The following is a 27,194-nucleotide window of genomic DNA, read 5'->3' as shown; positions in this document are numbered from 1 at the left end:
CTATATTAGCACTGAAAATATAGTTCAGAAATGTTGCAGCAAATGACAGTCTAATGTTTGGATCAGTGGCAGAAATATCTGTTGGGTTTTTTTTTCCTTCAAAAAATAATATCAAAATAATTTTATAATCTAATCTATCTATACAATCTACAGTGCACACCACTGAAAAGTTAACATCTCCTGGTACAGTATAAATAACCCATATTTATAATTATCTGTTTGCACATCCCACTATGCCACTTGCATTTAACAGGGATGATGAAATTGACAGTTTAGGTTCCAGGTTGTGAGGATACTAATCTCACCAGAGAAACTGACTTGCACAAAATCCAGGTCACTTGAAATCCAGCAGTTTCTCCATTCTTGAGGTATAAAACTCATCTCTGAGTTTTGGCCCCAGCTGCACACTGTAGGAAACAATGTAGATTTAATTCCTCTTAAGAAAGTAACTTTAATCTGTGAGCAAAGAAGATGAGAATTTAGTTTTTCTTTCCTGAGGGAACTGATGTACTTCTAGGTTTAAGTAATGGCACCTAATACAATGGAGATGGATATAAATATCCTAAAACAAAGGGCGATAGAAATAATACTATAATAAAAATATTCTAGGAAATAGCACAGTAGCATCATACTACAATACAGCATTTGCTTTTTAATAGCACCCAGTATGTCCAATCTATCCAGGGCAGTGGTTTTCAACCTTTTTTCATTTGCAAACCCCTACAAAATTTCAAACTGAAGTGCAGACATCTTTGGAAATCTTAGCCATAGGCCACAGACCACAGGTTGAAAACCACAGATTTAGGCCTCCAGTCCTGTAAATGGGACTGCACTGATGGACCCCTCCACTTCAACCCACCTATGCAAAGCAGTTTGCAGGGTCAGGACCTAGGTGTGTTTTCATCTCTGTCCCTTTAGACCCGTGGTGCTGAAGGGCCGAGGTGATGGAACTGCTTGTACTTGTGGGTACTGTGACTGGCCCCCTTGGTAAGCTTTGGAGCGCTCACCAGCGCCCTCAATCAAGGCTTGCCATGTAGACACAAGTGACCCGGCTACAGCGCCCTGGGGACCCGCGAGGGAGCAGCTCCTCGCACGCCCCGGGCTGAGTGTGACCAGCTCCCGCCTCGGAACGCGCCGCGCGCCGCTCGCCGCGGCCCCGCTGCGACTCCAAACAGCGCCACTCGGAAGCGCGCAGTCACGTGACTGGCTGTGAACAGCCCCTATCTGACGGCCCGGTTGGCCCAAGCGGGCGGCGAGATAGAGCGTTTTCACAGACCGGAAGCCCCGCCCCCGAACGGGCTTAGCCCCGCCCCCTGCTCCACGGCCGGCCGCCCGCCGACCCCTCTCCCTTCCTTTGCCGCGCCACTGCCCGGTTCGCGGCGAGTCGGTGGGCCGGCGCTGGTGGAGCCAGGGCAGACGAGGCGCCGTTGCTTCTTCTGGGCCGAGCGGTCCGCCGCAGTCTCCCTGCCGCAGGCCGAGCCGGAGCGGGGCGGCTGGAGCCTGGGCCGGGGAGGCGGCGCAGCGTGGGGCGGCCCCGGGGAGCTGCCGCGGGGGCCGGAGGCGGAGGCGGACCAGATCGTGGCGGTGTTCGTGGTCACCTTCGATCCCCGCTCCGGTAAGGGCGGCCTGGCCCGGCCCGCGGGGATGCTGCGCCCCCTCCGTGCGCTGCCGGGGGAAGCCGCGGGCGGGAGCCCCTCCCGCATCCATCCCCGCGGGCTCCGCTGTGATGGGAAACGCTGCTGCCCCCTGTCGCCTCCTCCCTGATCCCACCCCGGGGATGGGGTGGGACTGGGGGAATCTCGCTTCTCGCCCCCACTCTCCCAGGATGAGCCGCCTGGTCATCGCTGTTGTGAGTTGGGGAGGCCTCGGCAGGTCCCCAGGAAAACGCGTTCAGGGGATGAGAGACACCTTGGGAATCCTGCTCCTCTTCCTTCCTTTTCCCTCACCCCTTGGGTTGAGCAGCCTGATCGTCCCGGTGATGAGTTGGGGATGCCGCAACAGGTCCTTTTTCAAGGGAAATATTGCACACCTCATACATCTAGTGCTCATGCCCATGGGGGATGAGAGAGAAACCATGTGGGAATCTCTGTCTCGCCAACTCTCTCCCTCCCCTACTCCCTGGCTCAGCAGCCTGATCATCATTGTGATGAGTTGGGGGTGGAGGGCAGCCGGTTCCCAGAAAACACTGCTATATTCCCCCTCTTCCAGAAAAGATTGCTACATTTCTTGTCTTTAATCCTCCCCATCACCCACAGATCTTCATGGGGTGATGGAAAAGCCCTGGGAAACTCTCCCCACTTCAGCACCCTCTATTCTGGTGAAGAGCTGAGCCAGGTCTCTGCAGCTTTCTCTCACAGGAAAATATTTTACTGTGTCTCTGTTTTCGCCATAGGTATTTATGGGTAGTGAGTTGAGGCAAGCCATGGAAGCCTCTCCCACCAAACATTGGCTACACTTACCTGCTGCACGTACAGTGTGTTAGATGGTGATGAGCATAGCCACCATCACTACAGTATCTGACCACTTCCCCAGCATGCATGTTGTTTTCCTGTGGCTTGCGTTATATTTGCCAAGTATAGTGCAACAAAGTGCTGTTTACTTCCGTTTATGCAACTTTGAGATCCTGGTGTTGCTTTCCCTTCCTCATCATGGGACCTGTGCAGATTAATAACACTCTGCTTACCTGTAGCATCTTTCTTCTAGGAATCTCAAGTGTGTTACATATGTTAAGGAATTAAGCCTCTCAGAATTCCTGTGAAATAGGTAGAAGAGTAGTACAGAGGAGGAAACAAGCACAGAGAGGCTTTCTTGTCTGATGACCATGCAGCAAGTCAGTGGCAAAGCTGGGATAAGAATTCAAGGTCTTTGACTTCAATTCTCACTAGATTCACTGCCTTTTTACTGATTCTACACATCCATGGGGGATAGGGGGAGGCAGGGCAGAGAATGTATGTAGATAGGTGTGTTGCCACATCAGAATAAGTAAGTGGGAGAAGAGGGCATATGGGAAATAGGGGTTAGCACTAGGATTTAATTTTCTGTTAGTGCAGGAGGTGGCTTTCTCTAAGGTGCAACCAAAATAGGTGACCTCAGTGGTGTTATGACAGTGTATTGAACCCCACAGTGTAATAATTAGGGGGGTAGGGTTTAGCATTCCAAAGAAGTGTGATATCTATGATTAGAGTCTCCCTGGGCAAACCTCAGTTTTTCCTAAAACTCCTCTGCCATTTTGTGAGTAAGCAGTTGGGCACACAGAGTGAAAAGTGGTTCTGCAGAAACTGGACTACTTTCCAGCTGTATTTTCAAGTACTGGGTAATGGCAGGTAACGTACCAGTACATCTTGTCTTTGGTGCTGGTTTTATCTGCTGTGGAGGGTTGTACTTAATTGCTTCCACTTATACAATGTAATTCACAGGGAAATAGTGAAAATGGGATGTAAGGAAGTGGTCAGATTTGACCTCTATTGTCCACATGCAACTTTTAAAAGGGGGGGAAAACAATCGCTCTTCATACTTCTCTACAACAAATAACTTTAGAAAACTATGTCTAGTAGCTATAGTTAAGGTTACGATTATGTCACGACAGCTGTCACTTCCAGAGACCTCTGTGACATTTTCTGCATCAGCCCCGGGGAAGCACCCAGGCAGCAGGGGGTCCTGGAGTTCCCAGCTGCTGTGCAGTGGGGGGGACCCTGGAGCCCCAGCAGCTGTGGGTGCTGGACACTCCTCCCTATTTTGTCAGGGATATTTTTAGTAAAAGTCAGGGACAGGTCATGGGCTTCCATGAATTTTTGTTTATTACCTGTGACTTGTCCATGACTGTTACTAAATATATCCGTGACAAAATCTTACCCTTAGCTATAGTATCTGTATGGAAGAAGTAAATTATGTCCCTTGATGGGCATGTAGAGCAGGGGTAGGCAACCTATGGCACGGGTGCAGAAGGCAGCACGCGAGCTGATTTTCAGTGGCACTCACACTGCCCAGGTCCTGGCCACCAGTCCGGGGGGCTCTGCATTTTAATTTAATTTTAAATGAAGCTTCTTAAACATTTTAAAAACCTTATTTACTTTACATACAACAATAGTTTAGTTATATAGTATAGACTTATAGAAAGAGACCTTTTAAAAACATTAAAATGTATTACTGGCACATGAAACCTTAAATTAGAGTGAATAAATGCAGACTCGGCATACCACTTCTGAAAGGTTGCTGACCCCTGATGTAGAGCATTGACTTGTGCTGCTGCTTCTTAGTGTATGTGCAACGTGCCTCAGGCAGCATGTGACCAGGATTCACCGAATTTGGTCTGCTGGTTGGATTATTAGCTTCCCAGCTTGGGCTGGGTATTGACAGGGAGTGCGACGTGAACGCTGATCCATGCCTCCTGCTGACTGTACCCAACAAATCACAGCTTTGCTACATATTTATTGGTGTCATACCTGTCTTGAGTTCTGTCTGCACAGGCGACTCTGATTTTTTTTTTGTTTGGTGCTCAAGAGATTAATGTTGTTTTCCCAAGGAGTGGTGAACTTATCTCTCAATTGTCTTTCATCACACACTTGGGATCTTCCTCAGTCCTACACAAACTTGGTGTTAATTCTCTTCTGTTATTGACCCAAGTAAGCAATGCTAAATCATGACACTGAGATTACAGAAAATGCTAACCCCTTCATTGCTAGCCCGCCACTGCATCTGCTGTTGTCCATTATTAATTTCCTGTTGGTAAGTTAGAGCAAACCTGCCATATACATTCACACATGCTGTACAGATGTTCTGTCTGCCTTGATCTAGGGTCTTATATACATCACTTATGCGCAGGGCCGGCTCTACAGTTTTTGTGGCCACAAGCAGCGTGCCGAATTGCCGCCATGGATGGCGGGGGCAGTCCATGTGCCGTTAGGGTGGCACGAATGTTTCCGTGGTGGCAGCAATTCGGAGGCAGCTTCTGTCTTCGACGGGAAGACAGAAGCTGTGCTGCCACGGTCAGCTGAACATAGAAGCTGCCACCGAATTGCCGCCACCACGGAAACGTGCGACACCCTAATAGCACAGGGACTACCCTTGCCTTCCGCGGCGGCAATTTGGCATACTGCTTGGGAGCAAAAACACACGGACTGCCACCCCTTGCAGATTGCCGCCCCAAGCACCTGCTTGGAATGCTGGTGCCTGGAGCTGGCCCTGCTTATGTATGTATTTGTACATACCCTTCAGACAGTGATCTCTTTCCTTCAGTCAGCAGTGACAGGCTTCTTGTGGCTTTGTGTGAGAGGGCCAGGGTGGCTATGGCAGAAGGGCCGGGTCACAGAAGTAAGTTTTGCATTTTACTCTGAATAACGCTGAAGTTTCTGTGTATCCTGACCTCTTCTGGGAGTAAGTTATGGGCAGTAGCCAAGAAAGTTTGGTCTTCTGCATGCTAAGCATTGCTCTTGAGGTTGACAGTCCCATAATACCGCAGGAACCTGGCTCTCAAGGGAGGTCATGGCTACGCAGGGTGTGATGATCCCCTTGGTAGCTTGTGCCAAGCCCATGGAGGTCACTGAAGGTGAAGACTACTTCTTTCGTATGGCTTGGGGAGGTAACAACAATTAAAATTTATATCTAGATTTGATAGTAGGGACCTTGCTGCAGCAGTGAGCTGGTGAATGAATGTCTTTCAGGCCCCTGGCGAATGAACAAAGGGGACACTCAGAAATGATGTGCTCCTTCATTTGTGCTTAGTGACCACAGTCTCCTACAGGTGTTTGCCTCATTTTCCCATTTAAAGAGGTTTTGTCCACATCTCCCAGGAGATGTCCTGTTGCAATTCAATCTGCACCAGTCTTTCCAACATAAATCAAAACCCAGTAGTTCCTTGACAGGGTCAACAATGAGCTGTTTGTTTTGAGCAGTCGAAACGCTCCCTGTGGTTCTCTGTTTAGCCTCAGCATCAAAGTTAAGTGTAAGTCTCTTGATGCAGACCCATAGAGGGTTGCGGGATTTTAATTTTGTCTTTGGTGGGTTCTGCAGGTCATCGTGCAGTGGGGTCTTCGTGTTTGCATTAATGTGGTTGAGAAAGTGAGATGTCTGGGCAGCTCTTCTAATCTGTGGAGGCTGGATGTGCAGTAGGACCGGGAACCAGTTGACCGGTGTCAGGAACGCTCAAATCGACTCTATGCACATGGCGTTATTGAGTTGAGTGTCAAGGCGTTTAGTGTGACTGCTGTGAGACCACACTGGTTCATAGTATTCAGCTGCAGAATGTACCAAAGAAGTTGTTGCGGTTTGTAAGGTCCATGGACTGGAGCCCCAGGGTGTTCTGGCCAATTTCCTGATAAGCGCAACATGAGACCTGACCTTATAGCGGGTGTTCTTGAGGTGTTGTCGAGAGGTTAAACTCTGGTCCAGTGTAACACTGAGATTTTGAGTTAGCCTCATGGCTGACGCTCTCACTGCAGAACTGCACCACGAGTTTGGTATTAGCCATTTTATTGTTCAGATGGAGAGTGGACACCATGGGTTTTTTTTGGGTTAGGCTTAAGTTTCCAGCATTGGAAATAATCAGCCATTATGCTAAGATCTTGGGGTATGGTGCAGCTGATGGTATGGGGGCTTGTATGCTGAACAGCTAGGGCAGCATCATCCGCATAGATGAATTTCCTCAGCTCCGTCGCTGGTATATCCATGGTGTATAGATTAAAAAGTATTGGGGGCACGACAGAGCCCAGAGGGATGCCTGAGTGAAGAGTCCTTGGTCTACTGATCTGGCCATTAAGGTGTACCTTAAACCAGTGGTCCCCGGTCATCGCTGCCAAGAGGCGGATCGTTTGTTGACTGTGAATGATGCTGGAGACTTTGAGGAGGAAGCCCTGTCTCCAGCCGGTGTCATATGCCGAGGACACATCAACAAGGGCGATTCCTGTCTTCAACTTCTTTCTCAGGCTACGTCTTCACTACCCACTGTATCAGCGGGTAGCAATCGATTGCTCGGGGACTGATATATCGCGTCTCATCTAGATGCGATATATCGATTCCCCGAACGCGCTTATATCGATTCCGGAACTCCTCCAACCCGAACGGAGTTGCGGAGTCGACATGGGGAGCTGCGGACATCGATCCCGCACCGTGAGGACGGTGAGTAATTCGATCTTAGATACTTCGACTTCAGCTACGTTATTCACGTAGCTGAAGTTGCGTATCTGAGATCGATTTTCCCCCATACTGTAGACCAATGTGGCTGGTGAGTGAAGCTACTTGGTCACAGCAGTTCCTCCTCTGGTGAAATGCTGCTTACTTCACTGGGAGGATGTCTCTGATAATGTCTGTCAGATGATGGAGCAGCCCCCCGTTCCGTGAGATTTTATGTCTGGCAGCTTTGTGGTTGTCTTTTGCGCATGTTTCTTGGGAGGGCCATGACGTCAATGTGATGGTCTTTGAGGGTCCTTGAGAGGTAAACTGCTTTTTCCATGGATGTCCCTTCTACAGTAAGTTGGTATATTTGGTCATTCTGCCAGCTGGAGAGGGGAAAAGGTGTGTTTTGTGTGGCGCTATTGGGTATCCAGAAACAGGAAGGAGTCCAGATAGGGCTTACCTGTAGGGTAGACACAGGAGGGACAAGTAAAGAGAAGCACTGCTGTGGGATCTTTCAGGCTAAAGAGAGATACAGTCTCGCATTTTCTGAGGGGCACTTGTATCAAACTTGTCAATGTTTGGCATTTTGGAAAGTTGCGCACAGTGTTGGCTGCCCCATTAGTTTTCAGGTGGTGCACTCTAAAAGAAATAGGAGCAGGTCAAATTATGTGTCTTGCTACTTACGTGATTGTGGTGGGCAGCCAACTATCTTGGTAATAAGTTTGGGATGTAGGGCAAGCCTACACTTAAAATGCTGCATTGGTGCAGCTGCACCACTGTATTGCTTTATTAAAGATGTTCTAATGGCACGTCTGTGCTACAAAATTAAGTCAACCTAAGTTATGTTGATGTACAGCCATCGCAGTAATTCAATAACTTTTGCATGTCCAGTGCACATGGAGCATTGTGAGACAGTTTCTGAAAGGCAGTAACAGTCAATGTAAGCAACACAGTGTCTGCACTGACACTGCGTTGGCCTAACTAAATCAACTTCAGTGCTATGCCTCTCGTGGAGGTAGAGTTATTAGGTTGGTGTAGTGGGCGAGTTACATCAATAGAAGCTACAGTTTAGTGTAGACGCTTACAGAGTTAGGTTGATGTAATTAACTCTGTAGTATAGAGCAGGCCTAAGTCGATGGGAGAGAGCTCTCCTGTCAGTGAAGTTGATCCACCTCCCTGAGACTCAGTAGCTCTTCTGCTGACATAGCACTGTCTACATGGGGGGTTAAGTCGATATAACTATGTCACTCAGGGATCTGGATTTCTTTCATCCCTGAGCGATATAGTTATTATACCAATATAAGTCTGTAGTGTTCTTAATCACACTGCAGCTTGCGAAGGCCTCAGTCCTTCAGCTGGCTTTGAGTGGCCAGACTACTGTCCTGCAAGTGGAGGATCAGGCCTACAAGTGAACCAATAACTGCTTTGAAAAAGTCTAATTCGCCATTATTAAGCTGTTTTGTTTCTTTTTTGTATTTCTTTCATTCTCCAAGTTGAACTAAATCATGTTTAGTTTCGCTTTCTGGTTCTCAGGCACTAGCACAACGTTGCAGTGTTGTGTTGCAGAGTGTATTGATCTAAAAATGTGTTCACTAACATGTAGATCTTCATGTCTGTGTGTGATGCCCCCCGGCCATCCCCACCCCCATGAACAGATGGTTACTTTAATAAAGAAGCTAAATGCTGGTGTCACAGTAGCTTCTGGGAGCATCCAAAAATAAGAGGAATAGTGCAGAAAGTTTCAAGGGAAACTTTCTTTGGCTCCATTCCTTCCAGAAGCTGCTGATGCTTTTTCTGACTTATCCTGGTGCTGATGAATGGCTTACAAAAGTTCAAGGAACCTGTGAGCTTCTCTCTTTAAAGCCTCGCATTGTGCTCTAAAGCTCAAGTTGTTTGAATGCTGCTTGTGAAGTCCTTCCTCACCAGCCTGGAAGCTGCTTTGTGCATGGTTAGGGAACGGAATAGGCTTCCTGCTCTCACAGAGGCTTCTCCCTTCCCCCTCCCTCCTGTCCGTGGGCAGCTAAACTTGTGCCTGTGGGAAAAGTCGCTCCTTTGTTTGCTCTTGCATCTCGCCTGACTGATTTTTATCTCTTTGCTTGCTCCATGACTTCCACGTCATCGCACAGGGCAAGGTGGTGAGAGTGACTGCCCAAAAGTACAGGTGTTGGTGGCTAATGTTCTTTTTAATGGAAGATCCTAGAAAACAGTGTAACTGAATGAGTTTATTCAGGCGTGAGCGTGTTGACCTCCAGTGGTTAAAGCACAGGACAGGGTTCTAGTTCCACTTGCTCTGCCACTGACCTGATTTGTGGAACTGGGTGTATTACTTAACCTCTGTCTGTTTACACATCTGTCAAATGGGGATAATATTTGTCAACCCCCGTAGTGATATTTGAGGCTTAACTAATTGAAGGTACTTTGGCTGAAAGGTGCTGTGGAAGGATAACGTATTACTATTAACTGTGCTGCTGAAGATCAGTAGTTGATTCATTGTAAGCATTAGACTTTCAATTGTGTTTGAAAGAGGAACCTGTGGGGGAACTTGGCGCTAACCACAACTTGTGGTTGAGGGAGCCCTGATCTACTTCCTTAAACTCTTCAGGGAACGATCATCTTGCGTCGTTTTAAAAACAATTATAAATTTTAAAAAGTGGCTACATGTAACTCTAAACATAAACCACAGGCATTATCATAGTGGCTTCCTCCACCAGGCTTGTACACTACCTAAAAGGTCCAGGTACATCAATAAAGGCTCTGTCTTCTTACGTATTTGTACAGCACCTCGCACAATAGAGCCTGATTGGAGTCTCTGGGCACTACCATCATAAAATGAGAAATCCCCTTTGTAGGGGCAGGATAGCTCAGTAGTTTGAGCATTGGCCTGCTAAACCCAGAGTTGTGAGTTCAATCCTTGAGGAGGCCACTTAGCAATCTGGGGCAAAATTAGTACTTGGTCCTGCTAGTGAAGGCAGGTGGCTGGACTCAATGACCTTCCAGCTCTATGAGATAGGTGTGTGTGTGTATGTGTGTGTGTGTGTACACACACATACACATACTTGAGTCTTCTGAAGAGTTCTTACCCACTTCCTTGCTTGGCTGTAGTGACTTTTTGTTAGCTGTGTGATAACATTGCTGACAAGACAGCCTAGGACTGGCCTCCCCATCTCTGAACAGAATGGATGCACCTGAAATCTCTGCTGTTACTGTATTTAACTTGCTGTATTTATTTCTCTCACCAGGCCCCAAAACCTGTTGGAAACAATGTCTACTTGAGCACAAAAACAGGCTATTAAATCCCAGTAGCTAAATAGAATTATACGTGCTCCCTCCTTTGTGCAATATATAAAATACAAAGAAGGGCCAGGATTTTCAGAAATAGTCACCTGAAGTTAGGCACTTATTTAAATGTAGAGTGCACCCCACAGCTCCTACTGACCCAAATGGGTGCTGCTGGGTGCTCAGCTAGTTTTGAAAATCAGCTACTTACTTAGGTCTCAAATTTTAGGTTCTTGTTTCTCAAAGTCTTGGCCAAGTCTAAGGCCTTGTCTAAACACACAAGCTGTACTGTTTTAACTACACTGCTATAAAGTGAGGTATTCTCGCACACATCCCAGAGTGGATGTTGTTATATACGTATAGTGTTTGGGAAGGGGAGTAAGCTTGCCTTCATACTGGCATAACTGTGTACACGCTAGGGCTTGTAGTAATATAACTTTTGGTGGAAAAATCTCATCCCTGAATATTTGTATTGGTCCAAAATCTGTATGTAGCCCACAAATCTGTTGTGAAAGAGTTTAGGATTAGATTCTTGTAATATTTTTTGTCTTTCTGTATGGGTCATTCATCTCAAAAAATACTCTCTCTCATCATCTCCACCCCAAGATCAGATTTTTTAGATATTCTTTTCTATTTCAAGCATTAAACTTTTTCTTGTTGGGGTGATAGTTGCCAATTTATTCAGTCTTAATCTTTTCTGTATCTGTGCACTTTTGTATTTGCTGCAACAATTGTCGTGTTGTAGAGTTAGGAGGTTGGGAAATCCGTGAAACATTTCAGTCAGCTATTTAAAATATTAATTAGCTTGAGATGTGTTCCATGGAAGTTGTATAAGGGCGTTGGCTTTAAGATTCCTGTTTGACCAAGCAGAACCATCAAGAAGGATAGGAGTGGTCGTGGAGTCTCCGCACCCACACTTTGCGTGGGAGGTGGAATTCCAGCTGTCCTGTGGCTTGTGGGCTATCGAACCATTAAAATATCACAGGTTTAGGGCATGTACTGGGCCTTGGACTAGTGAAAAGGAGGAAATCCTTCTTGTAACAAAGTTTTCTATACTAAAAAATACAGCCAGCTGATTTGCTCAGATCAGAGGCTTGGAATTTTGACAAAGATGGATTTGTTGGCAGAGTGCAGGTGAAGCAGTCAAAGATACACGACAAACTTGTTAACCCAGTAGTTAAGTTTTTCACGTGAATATCATGACCATATATGTGGCATGTGTCTGTGTGTGTGTGTGTATATATACACACAAACACATCTGTTTTTTTTTTAAGCAGTAAGGTTCCACAGACATGAGCGTGGCTGGTGCTACAGTTTACCATGTGCTGTGTGTACATTCCTCCCTACCAGTAGTGATGATAACACTTTCACTTTTAGCCATAAATCTACATACAAAGTTCTGGCCTGGGCTTTTTAATACCCCTTCATGAGCCTGGCAGAAAGGGGAGAGAGTCCGATTTCCATTCTTCTTGGAGATTTGACTTCTAAATTATTTAGATAATGGCACAGAGAGTACACCTATAAAGTTTACGGACGATGCCAAGCTGGGAGGGGGTGCAAGTGCTTTGCAGGATAGGATTAAAATTCAAAATGATCTGGAGAAATGGTCTGAAGTAAATAGGATGAAATTCAATAAGGACAAATGCAAAGTACTCCACTTAGGAAGGAACAATGGATTGCACACGTACAAAATGTGAAATGACTGCTTAGGAAGGAGTACTGCAGAAAGGGATCTGGAAGTCATAGTGGATCACAGGCTAAATATGAGTGGAGAACAGTGTAACATTGTTGCAAAAAATAAAAGTAAACAGACCTCATTCTGGAGTGTATTAGTGCAGTGGTTCTCAAACTTCTCTACTGGTGACCCCTTTCACATAGGAAGCCTCTGAGTGTGCCCCCCCCCCCCCAATAAATTAAATATATTAAAAAGTGTTTTTAACACCATTATAAATGCTGGAGGCAAAGCAGGGTTTGGGGTGGTGACAGCTCACAACCCCCAATATAATAAGCTCATGACCCCCTGAGGAGTCCCAACGCCCAGTTTGAGAACCCCTGTATTAGCAGGAGTGTTGTAAATAAGACACAAGAAGTAATTCTTCTGCTCTACTCCATGCTGATAAGGCCTCACCTGTAGTATTGTGTTCCGTTCTGGGCGCCACATTTCAGGAAGAACGTGGACAAGTTGGAGAGTCCAGAGAAGAGGAACAAAAATAATTAAAGGTGTAGAAAACATGACCTGTGAGGAAAGATTGAACAAACTGGGTTTCTTTAGTCTGGAGAAGAGGGGGGACATGATAACAGTTTCCAAGTACATAAAAGGTTGTTACAAGGAGGAGAGTGAAAAATTATTCTTCTTAACTTCTGAGGATAGGACAAGAAGCAATAGGCTTAAATTGCAGCAAGAGAGGTTTAAATTGGACGTTAGAAAAAAGTTCCTAACTGTCGGGGTTGTTAAGCACTGGAACAAATTGCCTAGGAAGGTTGTGGACTCTCATTGTTGATTTTTACGAGTAGGTTAGACAAACTCCTGTCAGGGATGATCGAGTTATTATGTAGCCTTCAGGGGACTGGAGTAGATGACCTCTTGAGGTCCCTTCCAGTCCTGCCAGTCTATGCTTCTTGCATCTCTTGAACAGGATTTCTAAAATCCTTTCTGAATCCAAGACTTTATCATGGCAACATGGTGCCCTTACCAAATGCCTGGCTATTTAATTTTACATCCTCCCCTTTGCTCTGCTTTTGCACTACAGTGCTGAGGAGAGGATTAAGATTCTCAGTTTTGGGGACTGAAGTCTTCTGTCCACAGAACTCTCACAGTGCGAACATCAGTAGAGTTAGCCCCTCCTTCACTGCCCTGCCCAAGTACCTGGAAGGACCATCTGCTGTAGCTGCTGTCTGGCAAGCCTTGGAGGGGCAAGTCTGCAAGATATTAAACAGGTTCTGAAATAACTCTTGAGGCCCGTGCAATGTACTGGTGTTCAGTGCAGCATGTCTTGTCTCGCAGGCAGTACGTGGAGAGTGGTAAGGTTGCATCTGTGCTCTGTCTCAGGTACTGGAGAGACCCATCTCACTGTAAGGCCATGTAATAACTGCCCTGTATTGCTCCAAAAACTCCCCTTTTAAAATACTATTACCAGTGCACTGCTCCTTGATACCCAAGTGGTTGATACCTGGCTGCTGCTGATTTGTTGCTGCTTTATCTTTAGTAGAGGGTGGGACCTTTTTCTCCTCCAGTGAAAAGTTCTCGCTCCCTTGCCCCACAGGTAACATGGTGGAATGGTGTTTGCCCCAAGACATTGACTTAGAAGGCGTGGAGTTCAAATCCATGGCAAGTGGGTCGCACAAAGTCCAGTCGGATTTCATGTGAGTATATTTGGGCTGCGCTGCTCCTTCCCATCCTCTTTAGCCACACACGCCCTCCTCCCTTAGTTCAAAGCAGTAGAAATGAACACTGCCCATCAGCTAAGGCCCCCCAGATTGACTTGCCATAAATTAGCTGCTTGAGAGTGAATTTTCCAGATATTTAGCATCTGCTGCATCAAATATCTGCTCTTTATGTAGGTTCTAACGTACAATGACTTCTGCTCTGGTGGCCGGCCCGCCAACAATAGCAGACCTGGTTACTAAAGGTAAACTGACACTAATGCATGAGGCACGAACAAACAAGGAAGCAAACAGAATTGCTAATTTCAGGCTCCATTAGGAATGTCAGCAGTCAGGCCAGGAGGCATGCTGGGGATGGGGCAAACTCTTTGCCAGATGGAGAAGAAAAAAGAGGGGAAGGGGAGGTTTTTTCGTTTGTGGTTTTGAGAGAATGCAGAAGAAAACATGTTCAAAAAAAAAAAAAACTTGGATGTCTCCTTTAGATGTTGAGTAGTGACCATGTTCTGTCCCCATTTCACTTCCTCTTCCCTCCCTCCTCTTAATGGGAATTCTGAGTCATGCCCTTCCCATCGTATTCGTCCCCACTCTGCTCTCAAGGGCCCCGAGTTGTGGTGCCTCCCTTTGGCCAAGAAGGACCGACAGCTGCTCCCTGTAGAGCTTGTAGACTCCACGATTGGCCAGAAGAGGTGTTTGTTTCCATTCTCTGCAAGCCTGGGAGATGGCTTGGGGGCCAAACAGGCCATCGTTACGACAGGTAGTCTGACTGACTTTATAAAGTGTGGTGTGTTATCCTCACTGTTCTTTGGAAACATAACGTTATGCTCCCTGGGCCCAGCTTTCTACCCAAGCCTCTCGTCTGAAAATTTTCCCATCATTGCTAACCAGGTTCCACTGCACCAGTGCTAGCAAAGTTTGGGCCTTTAGTGGGAGGAGAGGCACTGGAGGCTGCCAGCTTTCTGAATACTGTGTAATGTAGACCACGCTGTCAATAGATTTAGAAGACATGGTTAAAATGGCAGATGCCTGTGTGCACAGGAGGCGATGTAGGGGTGGAGAACTGATATTTTTGATGGGCCTTCCTAGGATCAGCTTGTTATACCATGCCATGTATGTGCCTCTCTTCCCACCCTCACCCTTTCTGGTTATCTTTTGTTGCACATTTGTCCCCAGTTATTTCCGGAAAGGGCTCTGCTTCGGCCTGGCCTGCTTTGAAAACATGCCCGTGGAGAGTGAATTAGAGCGTGGTGCCCGCATGAAGTCTGTGGGGATTCTCTCCCCTTCGTACACCCTGCTGTATAGATACATGCACTTCCTGGAGAACCAGGTTCGGTAAGTTGTCTGTGGGATACAGGATTGGCTGCCTGTGCACCTGGACTGAAGGGTCTGAATGTGTGTGTGGATGGTTGGATGTGAAGGTTTCCCAGGCTATCTTGAACATCAGGTTGCATGTCATTTGAAAGGTAATTTTTCCTGGATGTGCAATAAGGTTTTGACTTTGCTCAAAGACTTTGAAATGTTGCCACATTAAGACCTTTTTCCAAGAAACAGTACTCTCTCTCTCTCTCCCTCCCCCACCCCTACTTGTGTGTGTGTGTGTGTGTGTGTGTTGCAGGAAATGAGGATCATGATGGAGGAAAGAAATTAAACTTGAGTTAGTAATACAGGACCACTTCAGTGTGTAACACTTTTTTTTTTTAATCTGCTGGAGAATTGCTTGTTTTGAACAGGTATTAGAGCAAAGTAATTGTTGATTTCCCTCCTGTCCCTTAAAACATCAATTTGCTAAAGGTTTCTTGAAAGATTTTTAGAGCCAATAGTGAGATTTTGTTCTTGGCTACATACATGCTTCTGCTCTCTACACAGCGCTGTCCAGTGGGACTGAAGGATCAGAGCTTGCCAAGGGAATTAAGTAGGAGTAAAAGAGGACTTGCAGGAAAATGCCATCTTGTTTGAACTTGTTCTAAATGTTAAAAACCAGGATCCATTCTCCCATGCATGGAGTATGAGAGTCCTGCCTGACCATTTCAGCCCTGCCTATTTTCCTTGGATGCACTGAAAGATACAGATGCTTATGATGCTGGTGCCACAGCCTGTGAAATCTGAGGCACCTAAGGCTGAATCATGGACTCGGAGACATATGTGTCTGGGGGCAAGGGCCCTGGGATCTGTGGACACCATAAATCTTTCCTACTTTTTGTCTTTTCTAGACACCAGCTGGAGATGCCAGGACATTACTCCCACCTAGAGGCATTTTATGACGACAAGAAGGGGGTTCTTCCTGCTGGCAAGGGAACCTCCAGCTCTCAGGCACCTGTCCACTGGCTGCCCTCCATCCACAGATACATGTATCCAGAGATGAAGGTGAGGCAGGCACTGTCCAGCTTGTATGAACGTGCAGTGCACTGATGCTCCCAGTGGGTGTAGGACTAGCTAATTTGGGTATAGCAAGTCTCTCTGCTAGGCAAGCTAGTGGAGTTTTCTCCATGCATTCCAGCATTTGTGGGCTGAGCCCTAAGCTGCGCAAAGTAGATTCCTGTTATTTAGGCTGAGTATCTCAGGCAACTATCCACTGTTGCAGTGTGCTGCTCTTGCTCTCACGCATCTAGTGTCACAAGTTTGGTGGGTGGCGCTGGGCTCTGTGTGTCTACGACTTGCTCCTATATTCTGCTTCTGTATTTAGCATCTCTGTGTGTTCCTGCAGCATCTCTCATGAGCTGTTCTCTTCTCCTGACCCTCAGATCACACACCCCGCAGGCTGTATGTCTCAGTTCATTAAGTTCTTTGGAGAGCAGATCTTCATCCTCTGGAAGTTCGCTCTGCTACGCAAGCGCATTTTGATATTTTCACCACCGCCAGTAGGAGTTGTCTGCTATAGAGGTACGGCATCACGGTCAAAACCCTCAAACCTCTTCCTTCCCATGCCTGAAGGACGGTGACTTGTACACATGCGCACACACCCCTCCTACCTGATACAGAGGGATGCAGTGCTGTTCTCCCAAGTCAGCCACTAGGGAAGGTGAGGGGCAGGGTTTGCAAAGCAACCCTGAGGCTCCCCTCCCCTACTTCTTGCAAGCATGTTTTTCCCAGGCCTTGTTGGCCCAAAGAGCTATGAACCTGAACTCTTGTCTCTGTGTGGCAGCACCAGATGCTGTTGCCTGACTTTCATTTCACCAACAAGCTGGGTGCGGGGGAGAGAATGTCTAAACATTCTGCAGGAACTTAAGTAAGAATTTAAATAACATGTTGCCCAATGGGAGAGTCAGAGTGAAATGTAAGCATTTCACTGCTGGTCAGAGGCCACTATGCTGTGCTATAAACACTGTGTGTTTAGGAGCACTTTAAGCAAATGAGAACAAGAGAAACAAGGAGGGGGCATTGTGGACCCTACTGAGAGGGAATATCGTGGGCATTGTATTATCCCTTTCTCTCACCTGCAGTGTATTGCTGTTGCTGCCTAGCCAATGTCTCACTGCCTGGCATTGGGGGGACCGTTCCAGAGTCCAAGCCTTTCTTCTATGTGAATGTGGCAGACATAGAGATGCTGGAGACTGAAGTGTCTTATGTGGCCTGTAAGTACAGCAGCCTCTTTGCTTCCCTACTGCATCACCCCAAGCTGCAATTTCTGATGGATCAGGAGGCACCTTTTAAAACTGAAGCTGAAAACATCTCCTGATGGTGAGAGATACTGTGAAATAAAAGAGAAGAGATCTTAACCTGTGTGGGTGTGGCCAGGTCCTGTTCTCATCCAACAATCACTGGATTGTAACGTGTCTGGGTGTGGCTGTGTCTTGTTGTCATCGAATAGCGAAGCAAGAGAGAACAGCCACCCTGCAATTAGAGTGTCTGAAAATCTTCCTCTCCCTCTGGTCTCGGCAGGCACGACAGAAAAGATCTTTGAGGAGAAGCGAGATCTCTATGACGTCTATGTGGATAACCAGAATGTGAAGACGCACCACGAGCACCTGCAGCCACTCCTGAAGATTAACAGTGCCGACAAAGAAAAATATCGGCGGCTCAATGACCAGAGGTAGTGGAGAGGACCTGAGTGGTGGAGCGATGGAACCAGTATCTCAGTCTCTTCACTTTCTTGATTTGTCTTGTCTTCATTTTCCTGATTTCTTGCTGCTTTGGTTTATTCTTTTGACCCTCTCATTCATTACCTTTATGGTGGTGGTTTGTATTACAAGCAGGGCCTAGAGACTCCAACTGAGGTCAGGGCACCTTTGTGCTGGCCACTGTGCAAACACACAGTATTAGTCAGTCCCTGTCATTCTTAGATAGACAAGGTAGATAAAGGATGAGAAGGGAAACAGGCATACAGATGAAGTGACTAGCTCAGGGTCATGCAATGGGTTTAGGGGCAGAGCTGAGAGAAGAATCCAGATCTCCTGACCCCCAGCCTAGTGCCCTGTCCATGGGACTCTGCCGCCACCTATAGATTGAAGATGAAGGTTTTAGTACCTTTATCTTCAATAAATGGTGATGTCTTCAGTCAGAACCCTGTTTGGTGCTACTGCTCTGGGGTTCGTTGCTTGTACATGTGTTTGATTTGCCTCCGTTCTCCCAGGCAGATGTTGATGTACTCTCAGGAGGTGGAGGAGGACTGCAGCTCCTGTGAAGAGGACCTCTTTATCTTGTGAGTTGCTCCCTGCACCACTGAATAACAACCAGTTTCCGGGGAGTCTTTAAAGTGTGGTTTCACACTGAGGGCCTGTGCACCACTGGCAGCCTAGGGTCCAGTCGTTGTCTCACTGGTTTCATATCACAGTAGCTTAGCTTGCAAATACAGAGTTTTTTCGGGAGGCTGGAAGTGTTTGGAGGGGATATGGGGACCCATAAAGCATGGGTTGGAAATGGAAGAGGTTTCTAGAACACTAGCCTCTTCTGACTCTCCTCAGAATTCTTGGCTATGCTGGGGGAGGCCAAACAGCTTGTTGAGATGCAGACAGTGCTCTGGCTGTGGGGAGCAAACTGCCTCTGCTTGTTGGCTGGGTGGTTACATGTGTGGCGGTTTCAGAGGAGGCTGGGGTGAAGGGTTGGATAATGCTTGTGTGGTTCCTGCAGTCTGTGAGGAAATACATGGCAACTGAAGTACTAAATAGACCCTGGCTCCTCCTATGGAGTCCTTCACCACACACTATTGCTCATGTCCTGTGGTGGGAAAGGGATATGCATGAGAGTAATGCGATTAAATTGTCTGAAGGAAAAATGAGGGGGACTGTTAGGGAGAGCTTGCCAAGACTATGAACATCCTGCCACAGCGCACAAGGGAAGCCTCATTGTTTGAGTCATTTAAAACTAGACTGTGGTTGGAGAGGATATGGGACCAGGGAACAGTGCTGTACCTGAAAGGGGATGCAGGAGGTGGCCAATCGAACTTTCATCTCCCAAGTTCTGTTCCTTGTTTGGTGCTGAGGCTTAGTCATAGCTAGAATCTGGTGGCTCAAGAACAGGCAATGGAGAAATGATTTGGGTCAGCATAGTGGCTTGGTGCTTTTGTCCACTCAGTTCCCACACTGTATTAAGGGAGACATATGTTGGATTTCTACACTTGGTCTTTTATTCCCCACAATAAATGTGTTTGTTGAGTCAGTGCCCAGCTTAAATAAGCCAGCCTGAAGCCTGTTGAGTAAAAGGTTCACTATTGACCTACCATATGTGCAATACCTTGTTGGAAAGAAGGTAGGAATGTTTAAAGTGGGACTCTGGGGATGATGTAGAAAATTTGTCTTCCATTTTTCTTTTCAATCCTATCTCCTCTTCCTTGTTTGCTGTGTCCTCCTGCAGATTTTTCATGGAGCAGAATAATCGGATATTTCAGACACTGATGGAGGTGTCAGCCAGCCAGGACAAGACCTTGACAGCTGACCATGCCCGGGGCATGGGCCTGGACCCACAAGGTGACCGAAGCTTCCTGATGGACCTGCTGGAAGTGTATGGCATTGATGTCATGCTAGTCATTGATAACCCTTGTTGCACTTAAACTGAGGACAGGAGAGACAGAGCAGCGATGGCTTTTTAAAGACTATGGAACGTTGCTTAGGAGCATCACTGGAACTCACCACACCGTCACTGGAAGGATTTCATTTATTTAACAACTTTATACAGAAAAGTATTTATAATTTTAAACAAAATGTGATTTTATTTTCCTTTCTTCAAGATTGACTGCTCAAGGTTTGGTTTGGTTTTTTCTTGATATCCATAGGAGCAATGGCACCTTTTCACCAACCCTCACAGTTGACACTGGCAACTACTTTCGGCCTAGTCTGGACCTCTGAGGGGCTGGGGATTTTCAGGGAAAGCACCTTCTCTCATGGGGACCAATGTGAAATCATGCATATTTGAGCCTTCAGGAGTTGACTGTGGAGAATGTCCCCTCCCAGTGCTCCCCAATCTCTTCAACATCCTCCACCCTACCGTGTCTCTCACTGGGGACAGTTAATTATGCAGGTTAGACTGTACACTCCAGTCGTCCATCCTTTCAGCAGTTGAGTTGGAGTCCAACCACCATTCCCATCTATAGCAGAAGAAAATGGTTAAGACTAGACATGCTACAGGATCACGTGATCACTTTGCATTGTGGGATGATAGAAGGTGTTACATTCTCATTTCCAGCATTTGAAAGGTGGAGTGATCTAGAACCTACCCTCCCCATTTCTTGCCTGGCGCGCAGGAGAATGGAGAAGCTCTTCACCTCCTGGTGTCTCCTAACTCCTCCTTTATTTATTATTTGCATGGATCCTGCTTTGATTAAAGATTTTAAAACAGCAGGATAGTGTCCAGGTAGCCCCTATCGAGCAGTGACCAATATCACAATGGCACCCTGCAGTTGCTGTGCTTTGCAGTCTCTTCTCAGGGCAGGGTTGAGCACTGTTGATAGAGCTGTGTGGGAAATGCTTGGCTCTGACTCGTCATCAGCCCTTCCTTTATTGCCAACTTCACCAACAGAACGAGCAGAATCTTTCTGCAGGGTCTGCTGCTTACTCTGGCTTCCTGTCTTGTTCTCCCAGTGCCATGAGTTTGTATCAGTTTGTGCTTTGCCCTGGCTACCAACTAACCAGTCATTGTTCTGCTTGAGCATTCAGTTAAGTGGATCATGATTTTGTCTGACAACTGTCAATGGGACAGCCCACTTATTTTTCAGTGAGAGGTACAGGAGGTTGTAGCCTGGCCTTACTATTTGCAGTGAGTTCCCTTGTGGCTTGGAGTTCTCTTCTGGTTCAGCTGCCAGACGTGAAAGTGAGAGAGGTGTGTGTGTGTGTTAGGGAGAGGAGACAAAGTGACAGATTTTTCTTCCTGCCCATTAGCTCTGCTTCTCCTCAGCCTAGAGATTTCTCACTCCTCAGCAATAGGTGTGGACCAGTGACCACTGGCTGGACAATAGGGCCCCTTGCTTGTTCCTGTGAAAGGCTGGCTGTGTTCAGGATGCCTTCCTCCCCTTGCAACACTTGAATGTATGATGCTAAGTCCTAGGAGTAACTAGCTGCCTTGCAGCACTTGATGTTCTTACTGGCCTTTATTCAGCAAGGCAGTACCACTGACTATGTCCTGGTGACTTCAGTAGGTTTACTCACATGCTTGAACTTAGGCATATGCTTAAGTACCTTGTTTGAACTGAGACCATAATAATCTAGCTGCCCTTTCCCCTAGACTTATTTCAGCATCTTGGCTCTCTTATTAGCCATAATCCAGCATTTCATGTTCTAGCCCTGTAACTACTATGGAAGTGTTCCTTGCCATAAACAGAATGGACACTCCAGTCCTTTCTTCTGGATTTTGCTGCTGGATAGGGTTCAGCCTGACCACCCTACCTTCCCCTCTGTTCCTTGTTTCAACCCATGTATTTATTTAAACACACCTCCCCCTCAAAGAATCTCCTGCACTGCATCACTGATTTAGCATCTGTGCCTTTTGAGGTGCTTAGACGCAGGCACATTCCATCTCTCCATGGGGTTTATCTCTAGCAGACATCTCAGTTGTTTACTTGAGATTCAAGGTCTTTCCTAACCCAAGGGAGCAGAGAGTTGAGGTTGAGGGAAGGGAAAGGAGGGAAACAACCTGGCACAGGCAAATCAAGGCCCTCCTAGTGCTATTTTAATTAGTGTAATATGTAGCACATCACAGCCTCCAAGTGCTGGGTCAGCAAAGTGGAGTCTTTTTTCTCTCTGCTTCTCCTGGACTCTGACTACTTTCCTACAGGAGAAAAACATGCTGCTGCTTTTGTTGTCTGTCCTCTGCGGTTGTATTGCATTAATTTTCCCTACAAGGGTAGCATTTGACAGACTGAAGAACTTGAACAGAGCTGGTTGCAATTAAAAAGTCACTTCTGAGGAAGGCTCTCTTGATTTTTGTTTTGCTTTTGTTTTGACCTCTTTTCAAGCTGAATTGCCCAATACAATCCATATTTGACTCTGCCCTCAGTTGGTGCCCTCCCACCTCATTTCTGTTGAGTTCTATCTCACTAGCCATCCCACCCAAGAAGATTCTCTCTGCAAGGAGGAGGTATGGCAGACATTCATTACTGCGGTTTGAGTAACCTATGTTAGGAATAAACAAAGGCATTGAAATGTCAATCACCTAGTTCCTTTTTGCTATAGCTTGACTAGGAGTTTTGCTCTGATCAGCTTTTGGGGGCCCTTTCCTACTCCCACTGAAGTTGGTAGTTCTGTTCATTTGAGTAGGAGCAGGCATTTAGTTTGTATCCTTGAGAGCTTACGGCCCTCTGCAACCTAAATCTTTCTAACATGTTTCTGAGCTGTAGCAGGGCCGTGTGTGTTCATGCGCTGTCAGAAAACCAGCTTCATCAGAGGGCATTGCCAGAAGAGGATAAAGGAGGAGCAGCAAAGTGATAGCATAGCTAGGGTAAAAGAATCTGCTGACTTGCATCCCGGCTGTATAGCTATAGTCTGTCTGCTCTGCTGTGTAATCCGGTTTCCATAAGCCTTTCTTGAAAGGCAGCTGCTTCAGGAGGTGAGAAGTATCCAAACAAGAAGGGCCTCCTTGTTGCTCTATTGGAGGGAATTTGCTGCCAAAATATGAGGCAGTGTTGTGACTCACCTGCTTTGGCTGTCTGAAGTAATTGCTCCTCATGTCTGGCTTCTTGGTAGTGAAAGCAGTGGTAGTTCTGCAACCTTAGGGTAGATGTGAGCAACCCAACAGCGTGGTATAGAGGGATGGGTTAAGAATTGCTAAAGAAGCAGTTACTGGTTTGTGCCTTTGAAGACAAAGCATTATTGCACATATTTCCTCCTAGTATTACAGGCAACATGAATCTGAATTCTTCCCCTCTTCCTTCAAAAGTCAACTCTTGAGAATTATTGCAACCCTGTGTAGTGCTTTGCTGTTCTGGGTGTTTTTTTAAACCTCGTGCCGCTAGAAGGTCTTGGTAAAGAAGTGCGTTTTGGGATGGGGGAAGAGGAGGAGAATGTGTTTAACAGTAAAGCTTGTTTGTTTGTTTTGATTAAAAGGAGGGCAAGATGTGACACTGTCTTTTTGTCATTGAGAGCTAGTGGGAAATCCTTCTGCAGAAATGTTGAAAGTACTTTGCCTTTAACACGGTGCTTTTAGGTTTTTTTAATGTGACTATGGCATGCCATCTGTCCCCTCATAACAGCCATGTGACAAAGCTGTAATGTCTCAGATCAGAGTCTTTCTAACCTCACATTAACTTCTGTGTTTAAAGGAGAGAGCAACAGCCTTTCCATCAGAGTCTACAGTGGCATTCTCACCATTGATTTGAAATGGGTCTGTATGTAAGAACCCAGTTCTTTCCCACAGGGGGGGAGAGAGAAAGGAAAGTGGAAGCTGCTTAAACTTCCAAGAGGTCTCTGAACTTTGTATTAGTCACAACTACTTAAGCAGATCATAAGATCTATCTTATGTGTAACCCTTGATTATTTGTACTACAGGGCTGTATGTAATTGTAACAGCCCGGGCTGGATCCACTGCTGTCAATGGGCCAAGGATTTCGTAGAATTGTAGGACTGGAAGTGACCTCAAGAGGTCATTTATAACAGGCCCTTACACTTACAGCAGGACTAAGTATTATCTAGACCATCCCTGACAGCTGTTTGTCTAAATTGTTCTTAAAATCTCCAATAATGGAGATTCCACAACTTCTCTAGGCAATTTATTTCAGTGCTTAACCACCCTGACAGCGCTTGCTGAAATTTAAGACCATTACTTCTTGTCCTATCTTTAGAGATTAAAAAGAATAATTTTTTTCCCCTCATCTTTCTAACAACCTTTTATATACTTGAAAACTATTATTTCCCCCCTCGATCTTCTCTTCTCCAGACTAAACAAACCCAATTTTTTTTCAATCTTCCCTCATAGGTCATGTTTTCTAGACCTTTAATCGTTGTTCTCTGAACTTTCTCCTATTTCTCCACATCTTTCCTGAAATGTGGTGCCCAGAACTGGACACAGTACTTTAGCTGAGGCCTAATCAGTGCAGAGTAGAGCAGAAGAATTATTTCTCATGTCTTGCTTACAACACTCTTGCTAATACATCCCAGAATAATGTGGGGGTTTTTTTTTTTTTTTTTTTGGCAAGTGTGTTACACTGACTCATCTTTAGCCTGTGATCCACTATGACCCCCAGATCACACTCTGCAGTGTGAGATCCACTGTTCCTTCTTAAGTGGAGTACTTTGCATTTGTTCTTACTGAATTTTATCCTATTTACTTCACACCATTTCTCCCCTTTGTCCAGATCATTTTTGAATTTTGAACCCTATTCACCAAAGCACCCATAACCCCTCCCAGCTTGGTATAGTTCGCAAACTTTATAAGTGTACTCTATCTAAATCATTTGATGAAGATGTTGAACAGACCCAGACCCAGACCCAGAACTAATCCCTGTAGGACCCACTTGATACACCCTTCCATCTTGATAGTGAACCGCTGATAACTACTCTGAGAATGGTTTTCCACTTAGTTATGCACCTACCTTGTAATAGCTCCATGTAGGCTGTATTTCCCTAGTTTGTTTATGAGATGGTCATGCGAGACAGTATCAAAAGCTGTACTGTAGTAAAAATATACCACATCTACCACTTCTGCCCCATTCACAAGGCTTGTTACCCTATCAAAGAAAGTTATTGCATTGCTTTGACATGATTTGTTCTTGACAATAAGGTGAAAGGTAACAGCATGGATTTACCTTCTAGGTGTTTGCAAATTGATTGCTTAGTTATTTGCTCCATTATCTTTCTGGGTACTGAAGTTAAGCTGACTGGTCTGTAATTCCCTGGGTTGTTCTCATTTCCCTTTTTATAGATGGGCATTATATTTGCCCTTTTCCAATCTTCTGGAATCTCTCCCTTTTCATGATTTTTCAAAGATAATTTTTAATGGCTCATCTCCTCAAGTATTCTAGGATGCATTTCATAAGCCCTGGTGACTTGAAGACATCTAACTTGTTCTTTCCCTAGTTTAGCCTCTGATTCTACTTCATTTTCACTGTCATTCACTGTGTTAGATGTCCCATCGCTGTTAACCTCCTTTGGTGAAAACCGAAACAAGTTATTTAATACTTCTGCCACTTTTACATTTTCTGTTCCTGTTTTCCCCTTTTCATTGAGTAATGGACCTACCCTGTCCTTGGTCTTCCTCTTGCTTCTACTGTATTGTTTTGTTACCCTTTGTTTGTAGCTAGTTTAATCTTTTGGGCCTTGGCCTTTTAAATTTTGTCCTTACATACTTGTTTGCTTATATTCATTCTTTGTAATTGACCTAGGTTCCACTGTTTGTGGGACTCTTATTTTGAGTTTCAAATCAATGAAGATCTCCTGGTTACACTAGAGTCTCCTCTTGTCATGCTTCCAATTCTTCCTATGCAGTGGGATAACTTGCTTTTGTGCCCTTAATTTCTCTTTGAAAAACTGCCAAGTCTCTTGAACTGTTTTCCCTCTTAGACTTACTTCCCACCTACCAATGCCATGAATTTGCTAAAGTCTGCTTTCTTGAAATTCACTGTCTTTACTGTGCTGTTTTCCTTCCTACCTTTCCTTAGAATCATGAACTCTACCACTTCACGATCACTTTCACCTATGCTGCCTTCCATTTTTCAACCAGTTTCTCTGGATTTGTCAATCAAATCTAGAACAGCCTCTCCCCTAGTCACCTGTGTGTCTGTCCCAGAGAAATAGCATTGCTCTGTCTATGGATAGTAATTAAATAGCCCTGTTACCATAGTATGCTCACACCAGCCCTGTGAAGAAGGGAAATGTTATTACCCTATTTTACAGCTAGGGAACTGAGTCTGTGTCTCTCTCTAAGTGATGTGGCTGCACTCACCCAGGAAATCTGTACAGGAGAGGGAATTGAGTGCAGCCCTCTCCAAGTCCCAGGCTTGTACCTTAACCTCTAGGCCACTATTAATAAAAAGGGAGCCCCAGATTTTGCAAAATTCTGCAGGGGGTTTTCAGCCAGTTTCCTTATTTACTAAACCATGTTGCTCTAACCATCCATGTGGCAGACTGATGAGTGCTGGAGTTATTTCTTCAACAGTTAGGGTAATTGAACTGGAAAGTGGTTTCCAGAGCTGCCACTAAGCTGCAAACGAGCAACTTGCATGGGCCTAGTGACACCTGTATTTCTCAGTGAGAAGAGCAGCCCTGGCTTTTAAAGGCTGAACTGTTTCCACAGAACTGAGCCTGTCTGCACACCTAGGGGCCACGAGGAAGTTGCACATCAGAACAGCAGTTTTGTTTTTAAACTATTAAAGCTCACATTTTAACATGACTTCCTTCTTTTTCTTTGTCTTGGGACTGTAATTATTCATTACTGGTTCATGATGAAAGCAGGAATCAGAGCATTAGGAAGCCTCGATAACTCAATGAATACCATAACCCAGCTACTCCTGTTTGTATAACATGGGGTGTGGTGAGTAGCTAGGCTTAGGTGCCCCTAATAAGTGGCCACGCTAAAAAAAAAAAATCACTAATAAAAACCTCACACTTCTCCTAAGCTGTTAGGACTATTCAGAGGGTTAAGGGATAGAAAAAGAATGTTAATCAGTGCTATGACTTCATTTTAGTCATGGTAAAGAGATAAGAAAGAGCAACAAAAGTAATTAGGTGGCTGAGTGGAGGTGGCAGCTTCTTAGAAAGGATAATGGCCATTTAATTTTGAAAAAGAGGACTACAGTAAGGAATAGGCTAAAAGGGCCAGTTCACTGCTCCATTTTATATACTATAGTGCTGCAAGAACAAAAAGGAGAACTTACTAGAAAGCAGCACCCATAAACAGGATCAAAGGGCTAATTTTGTAGAGTGTCATTAACTAGTAGAACTCTGGCGCTGAATATTTTTTGAAGAACCAAAAAATAAATATTCAAAACAAAGCCATCCACTCAAGGAACCAGCAAAGGGTTTGTTTTGCAGAGATCATCTTCAAATATGAATGGAGCAGAATCGTCT

The 27,194-nt window shown here is 45.6% G+C and overlaps 1 protein-coding gene and 1 long non-coding RNA gene across 2 annotated transcripts; one reads left to right on the top strand and one right to left on the bottom strand.

Moving 5' to 3' along the window:
* The first annotated feature begins 1,534 nt into the window (after positions 1 to 1,534).
* Positions 1,535 to 26,517, top strand: DENND11 (DENN domain containing 11). The gene is made up of 9 exons (XM_032783193.2): positions 1,535 to 1,615; positions 13,650 to 13,749; positions 14,941 to 15,099; positions 15,978 to 16,131; positions 16,509 to 16,647; positions 17,208 to 17,339; positions 17,647 to 17,797; positions 18,338 to 18,406; positions 19,558 to 26,517. Exons 2-9 carry the CDS (start codon positions 13,655 to 13,657, stop codon positions 19,751 to 19,753), a joined length of 1,095 nt encoding a protein of 364 aa, XP_032639084.1. The 5' UTR covers positions 1,535 to 1,615; positions 13,650 to 13,654; the 3' UTR covers positions 19,754 to 26,517.
* On the bottom strand, positions 3,920 to 12,848 carry LOC142047258 (uncharacterized). The gene is made up of 3 exons (XR_012656452.1): positions 12,515 to 12,848; positions 7,202 to 7,570; positions 3,920 to 6,911 (listed from the first exon to the last, which is right to left on the bottom strand). It is a non-coding gene; the product is annotated as an uncharacterized LOC142047258 (long non-coding RNA).
* Positions 26,518 to 27,194: the final 677 nt, after the last annotated feature.

This window comes from Chelonoidis abingdonii, chromosome 1 (genome assembly GCF_003597395.2).
Source record: "Chelonoidis abingdonii isolate Lonesome George chromosome 1, CheloAbing_2.0, whole genome shotgun sequence".
Classification (NCBI taxonomy): Eukaryota; Metazoa; Chordata; order Testudines; family Testudinidae; genus Chelonoidis; species Chelonoidis abingdonii.
This window is presented reverse-complemented; position numbering and strand designations above follow the sequence as displayed.